We start from the raw sequence: 24780 nt of genomic DNA, 5'->3' as shown, positions 1-24780 counted from the left end.
ACTATCAAATTCATCCACCTGAAAAGGCTCAGGAAATTGTAACTCTTCTATTCTTTTCAGTTATAAGCTTACTAATCATGGAACCTTTTTTGTTAAAGAAAACTGTAAAAATCATAAAGAAATTCTTGAAGAAACAATATATTTTAAGTACATTCATTAAACAAGAACCTTATTAACATCAGAGATAATGGGAACTGCAGATGCTGGAGAATTCCAAGATAATAAAATGTGAGGCTGGATGAACACAGCAGGCCAAGCAGCATCTCAGGAGCACAAAAGCTGACGTTTCTGGCCTAGACCCTTCATCAGAGAGGGGGATGGGGAGAGGGAACTGGAATAAATAGGGAGAGAGGGGGAGGCGGACTGAAGATGGAGAGTAAAGAAGATAGGTGGAGAGAGTGTAGGTGGGGAGGTAGGGAGGGGATAGGTCAGTCCAGGGAAGACGGACAGGTCAAGGAGGTGGGATGACGTTAGTAGGTAGCTGGGGGTGCAGCTTGGGGTGGGAGGAAGGGATGGGTGAGAGGAAGAACCGGTTAGGGAGGCAGAGACAGGTTGGACTGGTTTTGGTATGCAGTGGGGTTGGACTGGTTTTGGGATGCAGTGGGGTTGGACTGGTTTTGGGATGCAGTGGGTGGGGGGGAAGAGCTGGGCTGGTTGTGTGGTGCAGTGGGGGGGAGGGGACGAACTGGGCTGGTTTAGGGATGCAGTAGGGGAAGGGGAGATTTTGAAACTGGTGAAGTCCACATTGATACCATATGGCTGCAGGGTTCCCAGGCGGAATATGAGTTGCTGTTCCTGCAACCTTCGGGTGGCATCATTGTGGCAGTGCAGGAGGCCCATGATGGACATGTCATCTAGAGAATGGGAAGGGGAGTGGAAATGGTTTGCGACTGGGAGGTGCAGTTGTTTGTTGCGAACTGAGCGGAGGTGTTCTGCAAAGCGGTCCCCAAGCCTCCGCTTGGTTTCCCCAATGTAGAGGAAGCCGCACCGGGTACAGTGGATGCAGTATACCACATTGGCAGATGTGCAGGTGAACCTCTGCTTAATGTGGAATGTCATCTTGGGGCCTGGGATGGGGGTGAGGGAGGAGGTGTGGGGACAAGTGTAGCATTTCCTGCGGTTGCAGAGGAAGGTGCCGGGTGTGGTGGGGTTGGAGGGCAGTGTGGAGCAAACACTGCATCCCAAAACCAGTCCAACCCCACTGCATCCCAAAACCAGTCCAACCCCACTGCATCCCAAAACCAGTCCAACCTGTCTCTGCCTCCCTAACCGGTTCTTCCTCTCACCCATCCCTTCCTCCCACCCCAAGCCGCACCCCCAGCTACCTACTAACCTCATCCCACCTCCTTGACCTGTCCGTCTTCCCTGGACAGACCTATCCCCTCCCTACCTCCCCACCTACACTCTCTCCACCTATCTTCTTTACTGTCCATCTTCGGTCCGCCTCCCCCTCTCTCCCTATTTATTCCAGTTCCCTCTCCCCATCCGCCTTATTAACATCAGTTCACTTTCACATCCTTCAAGAGAGGTAATTTTATAGGATATTTTCCTTTGACAATTTGCAATTATATAGCACAGTATAAACATATAAAATATCTCAAGGCACTTCATAGGAACATTATCAAACAAAACCAAAAAAGAGAATTCAACTTTATTACTCTCAGCTTACACGAGAGATGTGTGATCCAAAACAAAAAATTAGCTGAAATACTTTTGTAAAGTCCATGCCAACAATTCAAATACAGAATATTGCTCAGGTAGTTCATAAATAACATTGCAGGGAATTCTGGTTTAATTTCTAATTGATATAAATTCATTTTCTTATTGATAAAAATCTTTACCCCTCCCCAATCCTTTTTAGGGCAAAAAATTTTGATGCGTGCCAGGATTTGTTTTAAGTAGGTACTGGACTTAAGACTAATCTTTCTCGTCAGAACCCAATCACTCCTCGTCCTGCCACATCAGCAACATTTAAATATTGAATTGGTCATAATAATGCCAATCAAAAAATCTAAGGTATTTATATATTAATTTCTCTAGTTTTCTCTACTTCCTATTGAGCAATCTAAGAATCCCATTGCTATTGAGCAATCTAAGAATCCCATTGCCTTTTTATTGAATTAATGATAAAATCTTCTTTAAATAAAAAGCAATTCCTGTATTTACCAAACTGTGGCAGAAGAGGAGAAAAAAAACAGCTTTACAATTAAGTTTAGAAACTGTAACTTCACAAAATAAATGTTTTCACAATGTTGGGAAAATGAAAGAAACATTCTCAGCAATAGCAACACAGCAGTGAAGGATCAACAGAAACATGCAGCATTTTAAACATTTCATAGTACTTGCTTCTTTTAATAAATATTGGTTTCTGAGCCAACTTCCTTTTGTAAATATAAAAAAATGTACTCGATAATAGCTAATTCAAAATGAATTAAAGTCTACATCGGATATTTTGATGGAAACCACTTCATATGCAATAATGAGGCTTGCTGTACAGCTTCTTGAGACCATACATTCAAGGTAGGAATCTGAAGAAGCTAACTCATGGATCACATTGGTCAATACCTGGTCAAGTGGCTTTTCCCTAATGATAATTTGGCAATCTCTTATTTTATTTCTGTTTCCTTAATGTTCTGACACATGCTCTTGATCCACCTCATTTTGCGAACCTACTCCTCTTTCATCTTTGCTTCTTTTCTGGTTAGCAGCCGAATCTTTTATTGAGAGTTTCTTCATCTTCACATTTGGAAGCTTTTTAAAATTTCCATCCCACTCTCTTGAGAGTGAAAAGAAAAATGAATCAGAAAAATTAAAGCAAAATGAAGGTTCTGAATACAAAAGACTCAACTGATAGCTTTCTGTTGTAAGCTCTATTCATTAAACACACACTTGAATCAGTTGGTGGCTTGCTTGCTGGAAAATCAATGTTGTATGCTCAAGTTGACACAGGACCAATAACACTACTTAGTTTGATACTCCAGGACAGAGGGAATGTTTCCAAGAAGGTCTGTATTAGCACATGATGTTCCTTTCACTACCATGCAATGTCAGTTTAATTAATAATTCAGACATCTGTCCAATTATTCATGTACAGAAAAAGTCATTTAATTATGTCTAGAATTTAAAAACAAATGACCGGTATATTAAATAGGTAAGCATTAACTGAGTTTTAGGTGGATGCAATCAGATACCCTGATAAAATATTTTACTCCTCACTTATTCTATATCTTGTTGTAATTCCAATTCGGGAGTTTCAATCTATTTAGAATATGGCAAATTCAGCAGGCTAAACCTATGTCATCTGCTTGACTTACTGAAATCTGAAAAGATGTATCAAATCAAATAACTGAATACCAGCTCAGTATATTTTAACACACAAATAAACTGTTCAAAACCACTTAATAGAAGATATTACAGACTAACAATTCTCTTTTTTGATGCTCTATAGTTAATTTGTAGATTGGGAATTGAGACAATAAAGTAAACATAGTTCTTTTACCTGAAAGCTTTCAAATGCTTTGTATTGATAATATCTGGTATTTCTACAGAAAGAAAGAAACAAATCATACACAACATAGCTTTTTTTCTGCAACAGTAAGAATTTTTTTAAGCTATCAAAGCCGTATATAAATTAATCCAATCACTGAAGTTGTTTCAGGGACTGTAATGTATGAAATTCTGGCCTCGGTTTTGCAATAAGTAGACCCAGGTATTTGAGGCAGTCCAGAAAACAGATGAGATTAATATATTTAAAGGCATGTGAGCTAAGAAAAGGGGATAAACAGTGAGTCTTTTTTACTACGGAGAACTGAAAATTCAGGTGAGATATTAATCCAGTATTGAAAATCCATGCTGTTTCTACTCCTACAATGAGACTTACTCTCATGATACGTTGCACTAGTCTGTCTTGCAAACATCCTCACACATCCATCATTTGCGACCACTCATGTCAGTCAATAAATACCGAGGTTTATCCATTTTTCTGTTGCCCTCCACTTTGCACTTCAATATCTCTGGAGATTTTTCAGCTCTAATTATATGGCCAAAATCATGACATGCTGTCTTTTGGACATCATTGCTTTTAAAAGATTAAATTTCTGCTCTTGTAAATTCAAATACGTCTTAAGCATTGCTAAAAATATTCTGGAGGTTGAAGCTTTATGCCTTATACTTATCAAAAGTCTTGACACAAGAAACAACGAGGGGACAAAGAAGGCCCCATTTTATACAGAATGAGAAGAGGATGCTGATTAATTGGGCCACATTGGAGTGGAGATGCAGCAAGAACTGTCAACTGTCAAATTTAATTCTCAGACCAGACAGGTGGATTCTGATTGGTCAGCACCATGTCATAAGGCAACAGAAGAGTTTGGCTATCTCCCTTAATCTTAATATTAGTAAATGGTATGATGCAAGCTCAAATTCCTTTTATTCGTGTAAAAAAAAGGGGTCCCTAGCATACGTAAATACATCACACTACAAACCCAAGTGATAATCTTAAATTGGTTTCTGTCACAGAATATGATTTCCAACAGCAGAATAACATGTAATAGTGGATATACTGGAGGATTGCAAGGAGAGTCTGGTTGAATATGAGCAGCACATGAATGATCAATGGGATGTGTTATTTGATAAGGTTGATCACTTACTGGGATGTACGGCTTATCATATCTGGCATCACACTGGCACAAGAACTCATGAAATTACTCATTTATGTCGTACATAAAGCAATTTTTTTGACTAGCAGTGCTGTTATTTCAGAAATCCACCATGGATCCTTGTCTTATCCTGTTATGAAGCAATCTAGTTTCATTTATTTTTCAAACTTTTGAGACATCTTCTCTTTCCAATAAAGAACAAAGAACAAGGAAAATCACAGCACAGGAACAGACCTGTTGGCCCTCCAAGCCTGCGCCAATCCAGATCCTATATCTAAACCTATTGAGAATCTGAAATTTCGGTCCAGGCACAAGATGGCTGCTGGTGCGAGTTAGCAAGAAAATGGCTTCCAGCCTGGGAATTGTAAATTCTGCTAGAGCTGCTCTTTTAGCCTGTGAACTCAGAGCTCTGCTAGAGCTGCATAAATAAAGCAGTAATGATAAGATAATGTAGTACTAACCATTCTAGCTGACCTTTGGTAGCAAATGTTATGACGCTGTATGGCGAGGGAAAAAGTAACCTCAGCATTGTGACGTAAGTTGTTTACCAGTTAATACTACTGGATTATGTAACTGTCAAAGAAGCAATATCATGTATTGATTGGTAATTGTTTGAATACACTATGCACCCTGCTTTAAGAAAAGTATAAAAATTAACCTATGATGTGCAGCTCCTCCGAGGAATATGGATGTGCTCAACTTCTGCGTTTCGGGATGATCTGTACCTGGCTGATGGAGGAAATAAGAGTCAAGTTTTAAACAGCCAGACCGACTGCGAGTGTTCATTGACTGAGCACGGAACAGAGACCCCCCACCAGGGGTCTAGATTTACATCTGGTGCCATGACTCTGATTCGGTACGGACGGATTGTGGTGTAAAGAGTCTTGAGTCCTCCACTATTGAGTCCAGAGGAATCGGCCGGCCAGACGTGAATATTTTCTCCATCTGGATTTTCTTTCATTCAGGTAGTGGTGGGCTTGAACCCTTGCTACCTATAGTCTAAGTCCAGCCCGAAAAAGCTTCGGTCTGGTGAAGTGCAGAGCAAACCAAGGAGCGGCGGGCTCCGTGCACGAGCAAACCAAGGAGCGGCGGGCTCCGTGCACGAGCAAACCAAGGAGCGGCGGGCTCCGTGCACGAGCAAACCAAGGAGCGGCGGGCTCCGTGCACGAGCAAACCAAGGAGCGGCGGGCTCCGTGCACGAGCAAACCAAGGAGCGGCGGGCTCCGTGCACGAGCAAACCAAGGAGCGGCGGGCTCCGTGCACGAGCAAACCAAGGAGCGGCGGACTCCGTGCACGAGCAAACCAAGGAGCGGCGGACTCCGTGCACGAGCAAACCAAGGAGCGGCGGACTCCGTGCACGAGCAAACCAAGGAGCGGCGGACTCCGTGCACGAGCAAACCAAGGAGCGGCGGACTCCGTGCACGAGCAAACCAAGGAGCGGCGGACTCCGTGCACGAGCAAACCAAGGAGCGGCGGACTCCGTGCACGAGCAAACCAAGGAGCGGCGGACTCCGTGCACGAGCAAACCAAGGAGCGGCGGACTCCGTGCACGAGCAAACCAAGGAGCGGCGGACTCCGTGCACGAGCAAACCAAGGAGCGGCGGACTCCGTGCACGAGCAAACCAAGGAGCGGCGGACTCCGTGCACGAGCAAACCAAGGAGCGGCGGACTCCGTGCACGAGCAAACCAAGGAGCGGCGGACTCCGTGCACGAGCAAACCAAGGAGCGGCGGACTCCGTGCACGAGCAAACCAAGGAGCGGCGGACTCCGTGCACGAGCAAACCAAGGAGCGGCGGACTCCGTGCACGAGCAAACCAAGGAGCGGCGGACTCCGTGCACGAGCAAACCAAGGAGCGGCGGACTCCGTGCACGAGCAAACCAAGGAGCGGCGGACTCCGTGCACGAGCAAACCAAGGAGCGGCGGACTCCGTGCACGAGCAAACCAAGGAGCGGCGGACTCCGTGCACGAGCAAACCAAGGAGCGGCGGACTCCGTGCACGAGCAAACCAAGGAGCGGCGGACTCCGTGCACGAGCAAACCAAGGAGCGGCGGACTCCGTGCACGAGCAAACCAAGGAGCGGCGGACTCCGTGCACGAGCAAACCAAGGAGCGGCGGACTCCGTGCACGAGCAAACCAAGGAGCGGCGGACTCCGTGCACGAGCAAACCAAGGAGCGGCGGACTCCGTGCACGAGCAAACCAAGGAGCGGCGGACTCCGTGCACGAGCAAACCAAGGAGCGGCGGACTCCGTGCACGAGCAAACCAAGGAGCGGCGGACTCCGTGCACGAGCAAACCAAGGAGCGGCGGACTCCGTGCACGAGCAAACCAAGGAGCGGCGGACTCCGTGCACGAGCAAACCAAGGAGCGGCGGACTCCGTGCACGAGCAAACCAAGGAGCGGCGGACTCCGTGCACGAGCAAACCAAGGAGCGGCGGACTCCGTGCACGAGCAAACCAAGGAGCGGCGGACTCCGTGCACGAGCAAACCAAGGAGCGGCGGACTCCGTGCACGAGCAAACCAAGGAGCGGCGGACTCCGTGCACGAGCAAACCAAGGAGCGGCGGACTCCGTGCACGAGCAAACCAAGGAGCGGCGGACTCCGTGCACGAGCAAACCAAGGAGCGGCGGACTCCGTGCACGAGCAAACCAAGGAGCGGCGGACTCCGTGCACGAGCAAACCAAGGAGCGGCGGACTCCGTGCACGAGCAAACCAAGGAGCGGCGGACTCCGTGCACGAGCAAACCAAGGAGCGGCGGACTCCGTGCACGAGCAAACCAAGGAGCGGCGGACTCCGTGCACGAGCAAACCAAGGAGCGGCGGACTCCGTGCACGAGCAAACCAAGGAGCGGCGGACTCCGTGCACGAGCAAACCAAGGAGCGGCGGACTCCGTGCACGAGCAAACCAAGGAGCGGCGGACTCCGTGCACGAGCAAACCAAGGAGCGGCGGACTCCGTGCACGAGCAAACCAAGGAGCGGCGGACTCCGTGCACGAGCAAACCAAGGAGCGGCGGACTCCGTGCACGAGCAAACCAAGGAGCGGCGGACTCCGTGCACGAGCAAACCAAGGAGCGGCGGACTCCGTGCACGAGCAAACCAAGGAGCGGCGGACTCCTTCATGTCATCATTTTCAGATTGAACATCAGTAATGCATTTATATTGTTGTCTGGCACACCACATTTTAGGTACAAGTCATAAGATAAAGAATACAAACCCGCAGCTTGTGCAGACCCTATCTCCTGTCGTACTAGGCCTAAAACTAAACAGAGAAACAGGAGACAGAATACGGAACAGACTGCTCGTGGACAAAAAGAGGGAGGGCAGGATTCTTTTAAAACTCACAGGGGAGGCCTGAAAAAACCTCCTCAGGTACACCCATCCAGAATTCCCTCTATGTTAAAACCCTTCTCCAGGCAATCCTCCGTAAACAATTGGCTATTATCAAATGCACTGCCCACGCCGCCGATGATTCTGTAGTTACTTAGGGTAACACTCGGGTTGATCAGGCTGCCACAGATCAAACTTTTATTGTGCCCTCTATGAGCAAGCAGGCAATAAATTGCTTACCTCCTTCGAACATGACGGGCGTGCCAGATGTTGTCACTGTTCAGCGTTTCCAGGGGTACGCCCCTAACTCTGGAAAACGATTATGGAAAACGCATGGATGTTTACATTCTGCTTCCTCGGGCCACTGGATCACTCCAGTTGGCCAAGTGTGTACACCTGATGCTTTGTTACCAATGATTATTGACTGGTCAAGGAGTGCGGTGCGTAACAGGAAAACACTCATCAGGTGGTCTATTTGAGTGCATTCAGCTTGATTTTATTGAATTGCCACATGTATATTGCTATAAGTATTGTCTTGTTACTGTTGATGCATTTAATAGATGGATTGAGGCCTTTCCAACCACTAATAATGAAGCCTTGACAGTGGTAAAATTACTACTCTCAGAAATTATACCAAGGTTCAGTTTACTTCGATAGGTTAGTTCAGACAATGGCCCCCACTTTAGGAATATTAATGATGAAATATGGTCTCATTTTGGGATCCGCCACCGGCCTCATTGTGCGTATCGCCCTCAGGCTGCAGGGCTTGTAGAACGTTATATCCAGAGTTTGAAAACTACACTTGCCAAATTGACTTCTGCGACCGGTCTCTCCTGGGTTCAGTTGTTGCCTTAGGTCTTATTCCACCTGCATTGCACTCCCGCAGGCAAAACTCGCTGGTCCCCAGCCGAAATCAGTCGAGCTTTCCGGGAATGATGCCCCTTCCCCAGTTCATTTCCACCACATGACTGAAGACATGTCCTCCTATGTTCTTACTTCGACTAAAATTTTCTGAGATCTTCACTCCCAGGTCCGTGCTGCTTAGGAGAAGCTCCCCTCCCTTGACACTGTTCTGATTGTTGAACCCGGTTCTCATCAAGAATTGGACGCGCCGCGGTCTCCAACCTCGATGGGACGGGCCCTTCCAGGTTCTCCTCACCACCCCTACTGCAGCTAAGGTTGCCGGGCGCTCCGCCTGAGTTCACCTTCATCATTGCAAGGTCATCGGTCGAGTCCCTTTCCAAGGGGGTTAGATGATGGAGATGGAAACGATGAGGAACCAGGGAAGGAACTGGAATCAGCTGGTAACAAACCAGACTCCCAAGATACAAACAAAACTACATGTTTCAAATAGTAATTCTTCTTTTGTTTTAGATATCCTAATCCTTGCCCCAGGATGACCAGAAGGAATCTCCCGGCCATTCTAGATACACCAACAGCAGGAAATGTTCAAAGGACAGAGCCACTGGATTCACCCGTGTGATTGTAAATGATGGGCACTGTAAAAGAATTAAAGACTGCTATTGGACTTTCCATTGTCATGGGCGCCTTTACGGCATTAAGCCTAAAGGACAATTTTTTTAAGGCTCATATCCTTTTATATGGAACCCGCACTGTGTGTTACCCAGTTGCCCTGTCAGCCGAGGCATTTTTTGTAGCCACCCCTGGATGGACCCCCTTTGACTTATATACGACTGATACGACTAATGCCTCATGTGTAGGCCAGACTGGTACATACCGACAAAGTACTCACGAGAAATGTGTAGAGCTGATAAACTCAAACAGTACACAGTCCCCCAATTGTATAGGAACTCGGGGAAAGAATGGCACAACATGTTCGAACCCGCTAAGTTATCCGTTTTGCATTTCAGGACAGGGATGGGGGTGCACATCTAGTCCCCAATGACCCCTCCTGTGTGCAGATGCAGTGCTCCCACCAACATTGCCAAGTGAACAAAGGCCTGTTCACGTGCACTTGTGTTGAGCAAAGATGTCTGACCTGCTGGTAGACAGTTTATTTGTGGCCGCTGTAATGGCACATGTCAGTTCAGCCATCTGGACGTATCCATTTGATACCTACCAACCGGTGGGATCAGGTGGAGACTCCAGCCAGCCGGAGAACTGGTAGTACAAGCAATTCATGCAGGAAAATAATTAGGAGGTCAAATGCTATTGAACTAAGAAAGGCTTTGTGCTCCTCCTTAACGGGGTATTCACAACAGCCACCCCGGCCCTTCCAGTCCTCTTTGCAGTTGGTACCAACGGACCACTTACTGTCCCATGCCCCCAGTGAGTCACACTGGAGTCCTCGCTTGGCTACTGGTTCCTCGGATCCCTGCCTCTACAGGAATCACCGGGAGTCAGTAGCATTAAAAACAGGAACTACCTTATTTGTGAATTAACCATCCTCCTCCTTGGAGGCAGAGTATTGGCAGGCCCTGGGGTCAGGCTTGGACTACCCTATTCTATGCTCTTCCGCCTTATGGTGTGGTCATGGAATGACCAAAGCGGGGAGATGAGAATCTGAAATTTGGGTCCAGGCACAAGATGGCTGCTGGTGTGAGTTAGCAAGAAAATGGCTTCCAGCCTGGGAATTGTAAATTCTGCTAGAGCTGCTCTTTTAGCCTGTGAACTCAGAGCTCTGCTAGAGCTGCATAAATAAAGCAGTAATGATAAGATAATGCAGTACTAACCATTCTAGCTGACCTTCGGTAGCAAATGTTATGGCGCTGTATGGCGAGGCAAAAAGTAACCTCAGCATTGTGACGTAAGTTGTTTATCAGTTAATACTACTGGATTACATAACTGTCAAAGAAGCAATATCATGTATTGATTGGTAATTGTTTGAATACACTATGCACCCTGCTTTAAGAAAAGTATAAAAATGGCTTCGTATTAACCTATGATGTGCAGCTCCTCCGAGGAATATGGAAGTGCTCAACCTCTGTTTTCTGGATGATCTGTACCTGGCCGATTAAAGAAATAAAGAGTCAAGTCTTAAACAGCCAGACCGACTGCGAGTGCTCATTGACTGAGCACGGAATTGAGACCCCCCACTGGGGGTCTAGATTTACACTGTCGCCTATTTCCAAGGTTTCATATCCCTCTGCTCCCTGCCCATTTACATATCTGTCGAAATACATCTTAAATGACGCTATCGTGCCCACCTTGACCACCTCTGCTGGCAATGCACCCACCACCCTCTGTGTAAAGAGCTTTCCTAGCATATCTCCCTTAAACTTTTCCCCTCTCGCCTTGAAATCGTGCCCTTTAGTGAGTGAGTCCCCCACGCTGGGAAAAAGCTTCTTGCTACCGACCCTGTCTATACCTCTCATGATTTTGTAGGCCTCAATCAGGTCTCCAATCAATCTCTGTCTTTCTAATGTAAATAATCCTAATCTACTCAACCTTTCTTCATAGCTAGCGTCCTCCATACCAGGCAACATCCCCACGAACCTCCTCTGCACGCCCTCCAAAGCATCCACATTCTTTCAATAATGTGGTGACCAGAACTGCATACAGTATTCCAAATGTGGTCGATCCAAAGTCCGATACAACTGTAACATGACCTGCCAATTCTTGTACTCAAGCACCCCGTCCGATGAATGAAGCATGCCATATATCTTCTTGACCACTCTATCGACCTGCGTTGCCACCTTCAGGGTACAATGGACTTGAATACCCAGATCTCTCTGGGCATCAATTTTCCCAGGGCTTTTCGATTTACTGTATAGTTTGCTCTTGAATTGGATCTTCCAAAATGCATCACCTCGCATTTGCACGAGTTGAACTCCATCTGCCATTTCTCCGCCTAACTCTCCAATCTATCTATATTCTGCTGTATTCTTCAACAGTCCCCTTCACTATCTGCTACTCCACCAATCTAAGTGACATCTACAAACCTGCTAATCAGACCATCTGTACCTTCCTCCAGATTATTTATGTGTATCACAAACAAATCTGAGGCAGATTGGTCACCACTCAGGGCCAAGCTATACAGGTGATAATTTGATCAGAATATGTTATTTATGCTACCAAATGGAAACGTAGGTGCATTAGTCAGGTTACATTTCAAGAGGTGAATAATGCAAATAAAATGATCATACCCGAGGAAGATGAACTTTTCTATGAATGTTTCATGGGTAAAATTTGTGTAGCTTTTAGTGTAGAATAATTATTCAGTATGTTTATGTTTTTTTCCAGAACAAAACTGCATCACTGTTTATTGGTTTTCAAAGCCTAAGCAATTTTGTGTTAAACATGTATGAAGAAACTAAAATTCCATACAAGTAGGATACCACAATATAAAGTTAAACTGTGCTCGTACTGATGAGGAATATTATGAATTGTTCTTTTTTTCTCCCCAAGAACTTATGATAAAGAATTTAATCAACATCTTCAGTGACTGTATACAATATTTAAATATACATTGTGACCAGTGGAGTAGTTGGGCAGAGGGAGACAGCATACTTCTCGTACCTTGATCGTAACACACACCATAAGCACAGAATTGCAACAGAAAACTAGTGAGTAACATCAATCTTCTCCCAGTCACTCCTTTACCAAAAGCTTCAACTTATAACATATTACTTGCCACTTTGAAGGACTAACAGTGCCAAAATAAAACTGTTGTTGGTGCATCAGAAAGCAAGGTCCTTGGCAGGTATTTTGTCTTGTGAATGTCAAATTTACAGCAGGGAGACATGCCATGGAAGGAAAAAGGAGAATTTGGTTCACATTTGTTACAAGAGCATACAGGACAACAATTTATCATCTAGTTTAAATGCAGACCTTGGCTCTAACTTATTCTTTTTGTGAACAAAACTACAGAAGTGCAGTTTCTCCTTTCAGGGAACTTTCTCTGACTCTCAGAACCGTAGAAATGACACAGCAAAGAAGGGGACCATTCAATTCATCTTGTCTATGCTGTCAAATGTCTCTCAGTTATCCTTTCTAATCCCATCTTCCTGCATACGGCCCAAAACCCTATAGTTTACAGCACTTAATGTGTAGATCCACGTATTTTTTCAAAGAGTTTAGGGTCTCTACCTCCACCAACTCAGGCAGCAAATTTCAGACACCCACCATGCTGAGTAAAAAAAATATGTTCTCATGTGCCTGCTAATCCTTCTGCCACTAAGCCTGAATTTAAGACCCCTGGTATTTGAACTCTGCTGAGAGAAACAAGTTCCTCCTGTCTGCAGTCTTGAGAATCTGAAACTTGGCTTCTCAGTGCAAGTTAGCACAACAAAATGGCTTCTAGCCTGGGAACTGTAAATTCTGCTAGAAGTGCATAAATAATGCAGTAATGATAAGATAATGCAGTACTAGCCGTTCTAACTGATCTTCGGTTGCAAACGTTGTGGCGCTGTGTGACGAGATAAAACGTAACCTATGTGTTGTGACGTAAATTGTTTACCAGTTAATATTATTGGATTAATTAACTATCAATGAAGAAATATCATGTATTGATTGGTAATTGTTTGAATACACTATGTGATCAGTTTTTGGATTAACTCTTAGAACAACATGATGCACGGTCTCAGGAACAGAATCTTCTCCCTTAAGATCTGCCCAGGTTGGGTAATGCATGACTTTCTCTGATATCTTCTTAACATCAAATGAATGCAGTATGGCAGAGCAAACAATGACCTGCAACCTTTTGCCATCAGATGTCACTTGAGGGATCTGAGAGTGTATTCTTGAAATGAAGTCTGAGTAGCCTTGAGTAAGCAGTCCATCAGCTTCATCCTACACCAAGAATCTAACTTGGGATAGATTTGGCTTTCCTGTTGAGACAAGGTCGTCTCTTCTTCCAGGAGTTCTGGCAACAATATCCACACCTTGTTCCAGGACAGCTAGTTGATCTTTTGCAGAAACACCTCCAATAATCAGAAGCTCCCTTAGTTTGGGAATAGAAATATTTTTCTTGAACTGCTTAACATTATTCATGGTTTGTTCAGCCAGTTCCCTTGATGGTTCAATATTGAATGCCTTTGGAGCATTTGGTAAGATTTTTAGTTTGAGTCACTTGTGCTGTACCAGATGTGGTGACTTTACAACATGGCAGTCGATAGCTTTGTCTAGTGCTGTAAAACCATCTTTTGGAGGGAACTTGAATTCTTCCTCACCAAAGTTAAATTTAAGGTCAGCATTCTCCACAGAAAATGGATTCTCAGTATCTCTACCTCAACCATGATGCCCTTCAGCCTTCTCTATTCCAAGTAAAACAAACCCAACCTCTCTAAACTCATTTGTAGCTACAATTCTCCAGTCCTGGCAATATTCTAGTAAATCTTCGCTGCACTCACTCCAGACCAATTAAGTCCTTTCTGCAAAAACAAAATTTCATCATTATATCCCTACTTTTGTATTCTATGCTCTTCAATGCAGGAGAGCATTCTTTATGCTTTCTTTACAATCTTATCTACCTGTACTGTTACCCTTTGGGACTAGTGCACTTGCACATCAAGATCTCTCTCTTCATTTACACCTCTCAGTATATTCCTGTTTATTATGCATTCCATTTTACTGTTTGAACTTCCTAACTACATTACCTCATACATATCAGCGTTGCCATTCTGCTACTTTTCCAACCACTCCACCAGCTATACCATTTTGGAGCTAGCCTCTACACTATCCACTACACGGCCAATTTTTGTGAAGTTGCAAATTTCCCAACTGCGCCCACCAGATTTAAGACCAAATCCTTAATGTGTGAAATAAACAACAGCAGTCCCAACACCGAGCCCAAAGGAGTGCCACTTGAAACTGCTTTCAACTCGCAAGGGCAGCCATCGACCACTAACCTTTGTTTCTAGTTACTGCGCCAACTTTTGATCCAATTCAATACATTATCCTTTATCCCATGGGCTTTTATTGACCCTGTCCTGCACCTTACTAAAATCCAGGGAGACAACATCCACTGCACTGTCCTCATTGATCTTCCTTATCACTTCAAAAAATTTATAATGCATGATCTTCCCTGAACGAAGGGAAATAGTCCCTTCCTTTCTTGGTGACAGTTTAGTCAATCTTTCAGGACTGATTTTAACAATGTGCCCACAGCCTAAATCAGGCTAATTAGCCGATAATTGTTTGGCTTTTCCTTTGTACCCTTTTTAAACCACAGAACCACATTTGCATTCCCCTAGTCCTCCGGTATGTCACCTTTGTCTAGTGAAGGTTGGAAAACAATCCTCACCCCAGCTATCATATCACAGAATCCCTACAATGCGGAAGCAGGTCTTTCAGGCCATCAAGTTCACAACCACCCTCAAACAGGGCTCCACTCAGAGCCATACCCCGACTCTGTTCCTATGACACTACATTTCCTACAGCTGATCATTCTACTTATACTTCCCTGGACACTACAGGCAATTTAGCATAGCCAATCCATCTAACCTGAGACTGAAGTGCCTGGAGGAAACCGACATAGACACAGGGAGAATGAGCAAACTCCACACATTTGCCAAAGGATGCAAATGAAACTGGGTCTTTGGGTTTTGAGGCAGCAGTGCTAAACACTAAGCCACTGTGCTGCTCTCATTTCCTCCCTGATCTCCTTCAATTTACTACATAATAATCAATGTGACCCTGGCAACTTATCCACATTCAAGGATTCTATGATTAATGTTATGCTTATTTTGTCCAATATTTCATACTGCTCCTCTTGGATTACTTTATCCACATCATCCCTTTCCTTTGTGAATGCTGTGGCTTTAAGAGCTGTATTTCATCCTTTTTTTTAAACAGAGGTTTTAAGGCAAAGGTATCAAGCAGTCTATGACAGCCACTAAAGTAACCAGCTTGTGAAGTCTTCAGCTTTTAAAAAAAATGGAACAGTACAAGCAGTCTGAAAGGGTAAGCTCCAATAGAACCAGAATTTTTAGTTTCTCCTTTTAACAGTTCCTGTTGGGGTGTTGACAAAGTGGAACCAGTCCAACCTGTCTCTGCCTCCCTAACCGGTTCTTCCTCTCACCCATCCCTTCCTCCCACCCCAAGCCGCACCCCCATCTACCTACTAACCTCATCCCACCTCCTTGACCTGTCCGTCTTCCCTGGACTGACCTATCCCCTCCCTACCTCCCCACCTATACTCTCTCCACCTATCTTCTTTTCTCTCCATCTTCGGTCCGCCTCCCCCTCTCTCCCTATTTATTCCAGTTCCCTCTCCCCATCCCCCTCTCTGATGAAGGGTCTAGGCCCGAAACGTCAGCTTTTGTGCTCCTGAGATGCTGCTTGGCCTGCTGTGTTCATCCAGCCTCACATTTTATTATCTTGGAATTCTCCAGCATCTGCAGTTCCCGTTATCTCTGGAAGCTGTTGTTTCCTCTCTCTTTTTTTGGCGGGGGAGGGGCGCAGTGGGGGAGATTCTTCCTGCTTTTGGACTTGCATGTAAGATCATTTATTTTCTGAATTTACCTTTCACCAAGAGTGTATTTAAGGGATCTTACTATATTAGAACAGTTAATTAGTAATAGCTGCTGTATCTAGTATTCTGTGGTAATGGGAACTGCAGATGCTGGAGAATCCAAGATAACAAAGTGTGAAGCTGGATGAACACAGCAGGCCAAGCAGCATCTCAGGAGCACAAAAGCTGACGTTTCAAGCCTAGACCCCTCTGAAGAAGGATCTAGGCCCGAAACGTCAGGTTTTGTGCTCCTGAGATGCTGCTTGGCCTGCTGTGTTCATACAACTTCACACTTTGGTAGCTAGCATTCTGTTAGGTTTTGCAAGAGAGTTAAGTTATTCCAATTCCTTCTTTCTTTTGTTGTATCTTAACGATAGTGGATGAATAAAGTGTGATTTGTTTTAAATCCAGTGGTTTGGCCAATCAAATTACATCCAGAATGCAACATCTTACATCTACCTTTAAAATGAGAAAGTTCGGGTCTAGGCTAGGGGTGGCACCGTGGCTCAGTGGTTAGCACTGCAGCCTCACACCACCAGGGACCCAGGTTCAATTCTAGCCTCGGGTAACTGTCGGTGCAGAGTTTGCGCATTCTCCCCGTGTCTGCATGGGTCTTTTCTGGGTGCTCCAGTTTCCTCCCACAGTCCAAAGATGGGCAGGCTAGGTGGATTGGCCATGCTAAATTGCCCATAATGTTCAGGGGTGCGTGGGTTACAGGGGGATGGGTGTGGGTGGGATGCTCCAGGAGGCGGTGTGGACTTGTTGGGCCAAAGGGCCTGTTTCCACACTGTAGGGAATCTAGTCTACATTCTTAATATATTTTCAGGGGGGTTTGGTTTGGTCCATAACAACGTGTAGGGTCAGATTAAAACAAGTCAGCATGGTTTTAGTAAGGGGAGGTCGTACCTGACAAACCTGTTAGAATTCTTTGAAGAGGTAACAAGTATGTTAGACCAGGGAAACCCAGTGGATGTTAACTATCCAGACTTCCAAAAAGCCTTTGATACAGTGCCTCACGGGAGGCTGCTGAGCAAGGTGAGGGCCCATGGTGTTCGAGGTGAGCTACTGGATCAGATTGACGATTGGCTGTCTGACATAAGGCAGAGAGTTGGGATAAAAGGCTCTTTTTTGGAATGGCAACCGGTGACGAGTGGTGTCCTGTAGGGTTCAGTGTTGGGGCCACAGCTGTTCACCTTATATATTAATGATCTGGATGAAGGGGCTGGGGGCATTCTGGTGAAGTTTGCCGATGATACGAAGATCGGTGGACAGGCAGGTAGTACTGAGGATGTGGGGAAGCTGCAGAAAGATTTAGACAGTTTAGGACAGTGGTCCAGGAAATGGCTGATGAAATTCAATGTGAGCAAATGTGAGGTTTTGCACTTTGGAAAAAAAACAGGCATGGGCTATTTTCTAAACGGTGAGAAAATTCGCAAATCAGAAGTGCAAAGGGATCTGGGAGTGTTGGTCCAGGATTCTCTAAAGGTTAACTTGCAGGTAGAGTCCGTAATTAAGAAAGCGAATGTAATGTTGTCGTTTATCTCAAGAGGGTTGGAATATAAAAGCAGCGATGTGCTTCTGAGGCTTTATAAGGCTCTAGTTAGGCCCCATTAGGAATACTGTGTCCAATTTTGGGCCCCACACCTCAGGAAGGACATATCAGCCCTGGAGCGTGTCTAGCGGAGATTCACACGGATGATCCCTGGAATGGTAGGTTTAGCATATAATGAACGGCTAAGGATCCTGGGATTGTACTCATTAGAGTTTAGAAGGTTGAGGAGAGATCTAATAGAAACTTACAAGATAATGTATGGTTTAGAAGGGGTGGACGCTAGGAAGTTGTTTCCGTTAGGCGGGGAGACTAGGACCCGTGGGCACAGCCTTAAAATTAGAGGGGGTAAATTTAAAACTGAAATGAGACGACATTTCTTCAGCCAGAGAGAGTGGTGGGCTTGTGGAATTCATTGTCGCAGAATGCAGTGGAGGCCAGGACGTTGGGTGCCTTCGGAATGGCAATTGGTGACGAGTGGTGTCCCGCAGGGTTCAGTGTTGGGGCCACAGCTGTTCACCTTATATATTAATGATCTGGAGGACATTCTTGATCTCAAAAGGAATCAAGGGCTACAGGGAGAGCATAGGGAAGTGGTGTTGACATGCCCATCAGCCATGATTTAAATGGCAGAGTGGACTTGATGGGCCGAATGGCCTTACTTCCACTCCTATGTCTTATGGACACAAAATTTATTTAAAATTCTTCTCATACCCATAGCATCTTCACACAAGTTCCCTTCTTCATATCTGATGGTTCCACTTTTTCTTTAATTTTTGCTTTTTACACAGGGGAAAAAAATTTGTTGGGTTTTCTTTCCTCACTGATTTTTTTCATGCCCTCCCTTTGATTTCCTTTTGGTTTTAAATTTGATGCCTGTATTTTCTACATTCCTCTGGTTATCCGCAGTTGAGTGTTTTTGTGACTTTCTTTTTCTATTTAATCTTTCCCTGTAGATTTCTAGGCAACCATAAGGTCTAGATTTGGCAGTGCAATTCTTATATTTGGAAAGGGTTTGTCTGCTTTGTGTCTTAAGGATCTCATTTATTAGTGCCTTACCACTGATTTATCCTTTAGGAATCCTGCCCACTCTATCTCAGCCACATGACTTGTCAGTTTTGTAAAATTTGCCTTTCCTCAGTTTAAAGCATTTACTTCTGATTTATCTCTGTCCAGAATAATACTAACAGAATTGTGGTCACTATCCCTGATATGATCGCTCACTGTCACTTCACCCACTTGCCCATTTTCATTTCCTAAAATTAAATTCAGAATCGTCTCCTTTCATTGAACTTGTCACATACTGCTTAATAAAAATGACCCTGGACACAGAGCATGAATTTTTCACCCAAATGCCCTTTAAATTGTTTGAAACCGAATTGATATGGGGATAGTTAAAGACTCCCATAATTATTGTCCTCTCATTCATGGACAGAAACTTGTCTCCATACCTGTTTTTCTATCTCCCACTCACTGGGAGTGTTTTCTGTAGTGTGACTGCCCCTTTTCTATTTCTAAGTTCAACCCATAAAACCTCATTTGTTAACCTGTTTAGTACATCATCCTTTATCACAACTGTAATTGATTTTTCACTCAATACTGCTATCCACTGCCTCGCTTCTTATATCAACAACTCTATCCTACCTGAAAACTTCATATCCAGGGACAACAAATTGCCGATTATGCCCTGATTTTAACCAGGATTCCGTTATAGCAATGACTTCTTGCTGCCACGTGCCAGTGCTCTTAGTTCATCTGCCTTGGCTGTAGGCATTTGACATGCTTGTCTTGATCGGTCAGAGCACCCAGCACAGGAATTAGGACAGCATGTTACGACTGTTCAAGACATTGGTAAGGCCACATTTGGAGTACTGTGTACAAGTCTGGTGACCCTGTTAAAGGATGTTATTTTGAGTGCGAGCAGCAGCGGAGGGGGAGGAAAGGGGACAGACAGTGCAGAGATCCCCTATGGGCATTCCCCTCAGCAATAAGTATACCGTTTTGGATACTGCTGCGGGGGGGGGGGGGGGGGGAATGACCTACCAGAGGAAAGCCATAGTAGGCAGTTCTCTGGCACTGAGCCTGACACTGTGGCAAAGAAGGGAAGGGGGCAGAATAGAAAAGTACTCATGGTAGGGGACTCGATGGTTAGGGGAAATCGACAGGAGATTTTGTGGTCAGGATCGGGATTCCTGGAAGGTATGTTGCCTCCCTGGTGCCAGGGTCCGGGACGTCTCCGATCGGGTGTATAAAGTTCTAAAAGGGGAGGGCAAACAGCCAGAAATCGTGTTACATATTGGCACTAATGATATAGCCAGAAATAGGATTGAGGATATAAAAAGTGATTTCAGGGAGTTAGGATGGAAGCTGCAAAGCAGGACGAACAGAGTAGTGTTCTCTAGTTTACTACCGGTGCCACGAGATAGCGAGGCGAGGAACAGAGAGCGGGCGCAGCTTAACACATGGCTGCGCAGCTGGTGTAGGAGGGAGGGCTGCAGATATGTAGATAATTGGGATGCCTCCTGGGGAAGGTGGGACCTGTACAAGAAGGACGGGTTGCATCTGAACTGGAAGGGGACCAATGTCCTGGGTGGAAGGTTTGCTCGAGGAGTTCAAGAGGGTTTAAACTAGTATGGCGGGGGGTGGGAACCTGAGCTGTATACCGGAGGTGAGAGTTGATGCAGGTGAGGCAATAGCAAGAGGTAGACCAGCTAGTGGGAAGGATTTTCCTGGGAAGGAACCAAGGGATCAGTTAAAGTGTGTTTGCTTTAACGCAAGGAGTATCAGGAATAAAAATGATGAACTTAGAGCATGGATCAGTACCTGGTGCTATGATGTTGTGGCCATAATAGAGACATGGGTTTCTCAGGGGCAGGAATGGTTGCTGGATGTTCCAGGGTTTAGAGCATTTAAAAAGAATAGGCAGGGGGGAAAGAAAAGGAGGGGGTGTAGCACTACTAATCAGAGAGGATATCACAGCTACAGAAGCTTCCATTGTCGAGGAAGATCTGCCTACCGAGTCACTACGGGTGGAAATTAGGAACAGCAAGGGAGCAGTCACCTCGTTAGGGGTTTACTACAGGCCCCCCAATAGCAGTAGGGAGATTGAAGAAAGCATAGGGCGGCAGATTTTGGAAAAGTGCGAACGTGGTAGGGTTGTTGTAATGGGTGACTTTAACTTTCCCAATATTGATTGGAACCTCCTCCGAGCAGAAGATTTGAATGGAGCTGTTTTTGTAAGGTGTGTTCAGGAGGGTTTCCGAACTCAGTACGTTGACAGGCCGACGAGGGGAGAGGCAATTCTAGACTTGGTGCTCGGAAACGAGCCGGGGCAGGTATCAGATCTTGTGGTGGGAGAGCATTTTGGTGATAGTGACCATAACTACCTCACGTTCTACACAGCTATGGAGAAGGAGAGGATTAGGCAAAATGGGAGGATATTTAATTGGGGAAGAGGAAACTATGATGCGATTAGACATGAGTTAGGAAGCATGGACTGGGAGCAACTGTTCCAATAGTAAAGGCACTCTGGACATGTGGAGACTGTTTAAGGAACAGTTGTTGTGAGTGATGAACAAATATGTCCCTCTGAGACCGGCACGAAGGGGTAAGATAAAGGAACCTTGGATGACGAGAGTGATGTAGCTTCTCGTCAAAAGGAAGAAGGTAGCTTACATAAGGTGGAGGAAGCTAGGGTGAAGCTCAGCTCTAGAGGATTACAGGCAGATGAGGAAGGAGCTCAAAAATGGTCTGAGGAGAGCCAAGAGGGGGCACGAGAAAGGCTTGGCAGAACAGATTACGGAGAACACAAAGGCATTTTACACTTATGTGAGGAATAAGAGAATGGTCAAAGAAAGAGTAGGGGCGATCAGGGGTAGCATAGGGAACTTGTGTGTGGAGTCTGAGGAGGTAGGGGAAGCCCTAAATGAGTTTTTTGCTTCTGTCTTTATGAAAGAAACAAGCTTTGTAGTGAATGAAACCTTTGAAGAGCAGGTGTGCATGCTGGAATGGAGAGAGATAGAGGAAGCTAATGTGCTGAAAATTTTGTCAAACATTAAGATTGACAAGTCGCCAGGCCCGGACCAGATTTGTCCTCGGCTGCTTTGGGAAGCGAGAAATGCAATTGCTTCGCCACTTGCGAAGATCTTTGCATCCTCGCTCTCCACTGGAGTCGTACCTGAGGACTGGAGAGAGGCAAATGTAATTCCTCTCTTCAAGAAAGGAAATAGGGAAATCCCCAGCAATTACAGGCCAGTCAGTCTCACGTCTGTCGTCTGCAAGGTGTTAGAAAGGATTCTGAGGGTTAGGATTTATGACCATTTGGAAGAGCATGGCTTGATTAAATGCAGTCAACACGGCATTGAGGGGGGCAGGTCATGTCTCACAAACCTTATCGAGTTCTTTGAGGATGTGACTCGAAAAGTTGATGAGGGTGAGCTGTGGATGTGGTGTATACGGACTTCAGCAAGGCATTTGATAAGGTTCCCCATGGTAGGCTCATTCAGAAGGTCAGGAGGAATGGGATACAGGGGAACTTAGCTGTCTGGATACAGAATTGGCTAGCCAACAGAAGACAGTGAGTGGTAGTAGAAGGAAAATATTCTGCCTGGAAGTCAGTGGTGAGTGGTGTTCCACAGGTCTCTGTCCTTGGGCCTCTACTGTTTGTAATTTTTATTAATGACTTGGATGAGGGGATTGAAGGATGGGTCAGCAAGTTTGCAGACGACACAAAGGTTAGAGGTGTCATTGACAGTATACAGGGCTGCTGTAGGCTGCAGCGGGACATTGACAGGATGCTGAGATGGGCTGAGAGGTAGCAGATGGAGTTCTACCTGGATAAATGCGAGGTGATGCATTTTGGAAGGTCGAATTTGAAAGCTGAGTACAGGATTAAGGATAGGATTCTTGGCATTGTGGAGGAACAGAGGGATCTTGGTGTGCAGATACATAGATCCCTTAAAATGGCCACCCAAGTGGACAGGGTTGTTAAGAAAGCATATGGGTTTTGGCTTTCATTAACAAGGGGATTGAGTTTAAGAGTCGTGAGATCTTGTTGCAGCTCTATAAAACTTTGGTTAGACCGCACTTGGAATACTGCGTCCAGTTCTGGTCGCCCTATTATAGGAAAGATGTGGATGCTTTGGAAAAGGTTCAGAGGAGGTTTACCAGGATGCTGCCTGGACTGGAGGGCTTATCTTATGAACAGAGGTTGACTGAGCTCAGACTCTTTTCATTGGAGAAAAGGAGGAGGAGAGGGGACCTAATTGAGGTATACAAGATAATGAGAGGCATACAAGATAATGAGAGGCATAGATAGAGTTGATAGCCAGAGACTATTTCCCAGGGCAGAAATGGCTAACATGAGGGGTCATAGTTTTAAGCTGGTTGGAGGAAAGTATAGAGGGGATGTCAGAGGCGGGTTCTTTACACAGAGAGTTGAGAGAGCATTGAATGCATTGCCAGCAGTTGTGGAAGCAAGGTCATTGGGGACATTTCAGAGACTGCTGGACATGCATATGGTCACAGAAATTTGAAGGTGCCTACATGAGGATCAATGGTCGGCACAACATCGTGGGCTGAAGGGCCTGTTCTGTGCTGTACTGTTCTATGTTCTAGGAAGGATGCAGAAAGAAGTACAGGGATATTACTGAGACTGGAGGGTTTAAGTTATGAAGGAGAGGCTGCATAGCCTAGGGCTTTTTCCCCATGTAGTGTAGAAGGCAGAAGAGGGACCTTATACAGGTTTACAAAATCACAACAGGCATAGATAGGGCGAATAACCAGAGGAGGGAGTCCAAAGCTAGAAGGTAAGGACTATCAGATGCTTTCCTTTTCTTCTTAATTGTTCCCTGTATTTTTCTTGACAACCATGAGGGTCTAGATTTGGCAGTGCCATTCTGATATTTGGAGGGGCCATGTCTGCTTTGTGTCTTCAGGATCTCACATTTTAGTGCCTCCCGCTGGTTTACCGCTGATTTATCCTTTAAGAATCCTGCCCACTGGACAGAAAGGGTCACTGGACTCGAAACGTTAACTCTGATGCTGCCAGATCTGCTGAGCTTTTCCAGCAACTTCCGCTTTTGTTCCGAATCTACAGCATTTGCAGTTCTTTCGGCTTTTGTCCAGAGCTAGAAGGTATAGGTTTTGGGTGAGAGGGGAAGGATTTAAAAAGGGACATGAGGGGCAGCCTTTTCACACAGAGGGTGGTGCATACACGGAACTAGCTGCCAGAGTCATAGAGGCATACGGATCCTTTAGTCTAACTCGTCCATGCCAACCAGATATCCCAAATTAATCCAGTCCATTTCCCAGAATTTGGCATTTCACTCTAAAACCTTCTTATTCATATATGCAGCCAGAAGCCTTTTAAATGTTGTAATTGTACCAACCTTCAATCATATCCTCTGGCAGCTCATTCCAGACACACACTATCCTCTGAGTGAAAATGTAGCCCTTTAGGTCCCTTTAAAATCTTTCCCCTCTCTAAAGCTACGCCCTCTGGTTTTGGACTCGCTTACCCCAGGGAAAAGGCCTTGTGTCTTTAACCTAACCATGCGCCCCATGATTTTATAAACCTCTAAAAGGTCAACCCTTCGGCTTCTGACGCTCCAGGGAAAATAGCCCCAGCTAATTCAGCCTCTCCCTACAGGTCAAGCCCTCAAACCCTGGCAAGATCCTCATAAATCTTTTCTGAAATCTTTCCAGTTTCACAGCATCCTTTCTATCACAAAATTGAACCCAGTATTCCAAAAGTGGCCTAGCCAATGCCCTGCACAGTCGCAACATGAACCCCCAACTCCATTACTCAATGCATTGATCAAAAAAGGCAAGCATA

At 45.3% G+C, this 24780-nt stretch overlaps 1 protein-coding gene across 3 annotated transcripts in view; it reads right to left on the bottom strand.

Annotated features, from left to right (window-relative positions):
* Positions 1–2083: 2083 nt before the first annotated feature.
* Positions 2084–24780, bottom strand: part of tma16 (translation machinery associated 16 homolog) — a 55566-nt gene continuing 32869 nt past the window's right edge. For all 3 annotated transcript variants that reach the window (XM_048534404.2, XM_048534383.2, XM_048534393.2), the window contains 2 exons: positions 3500–3542; positions 2084–2776 (listed from right to left, as the gene is read on the bottom strand). In XM_048534404.2, the coding sequence (XP_048390361.1) occupies positions 2626–2776; positions 3500–3542 (194 nt within the window). In that variant the 3' untranslated portion in view covers positions 2084–2625. The remainder of the gene's footprint in view (positions 2777–3499; positions 3543–24780) is intronic.

Source organism: Stegostoma tigrinum, chromosome 1 (genome assembly GCF_030684315.1).
Source record: "Stegostoma tigrinum isolate sSteTig4 chromosome 1, sSteTig4.hap1, whole genome shotgun sequence".
Lineage (NCBI taxonomy): Eukaryota > Metazoa > Chordata > Chondrichthyes > Orectolobiformes > Stegostomatidae > Stegostoma > Stegostoma tigrinum.
The sequence above is the reverse complement of the archived record's forward strand: the minus strand, read 5'-3'. Positions and strand labels throughout refer to the sequence as shown.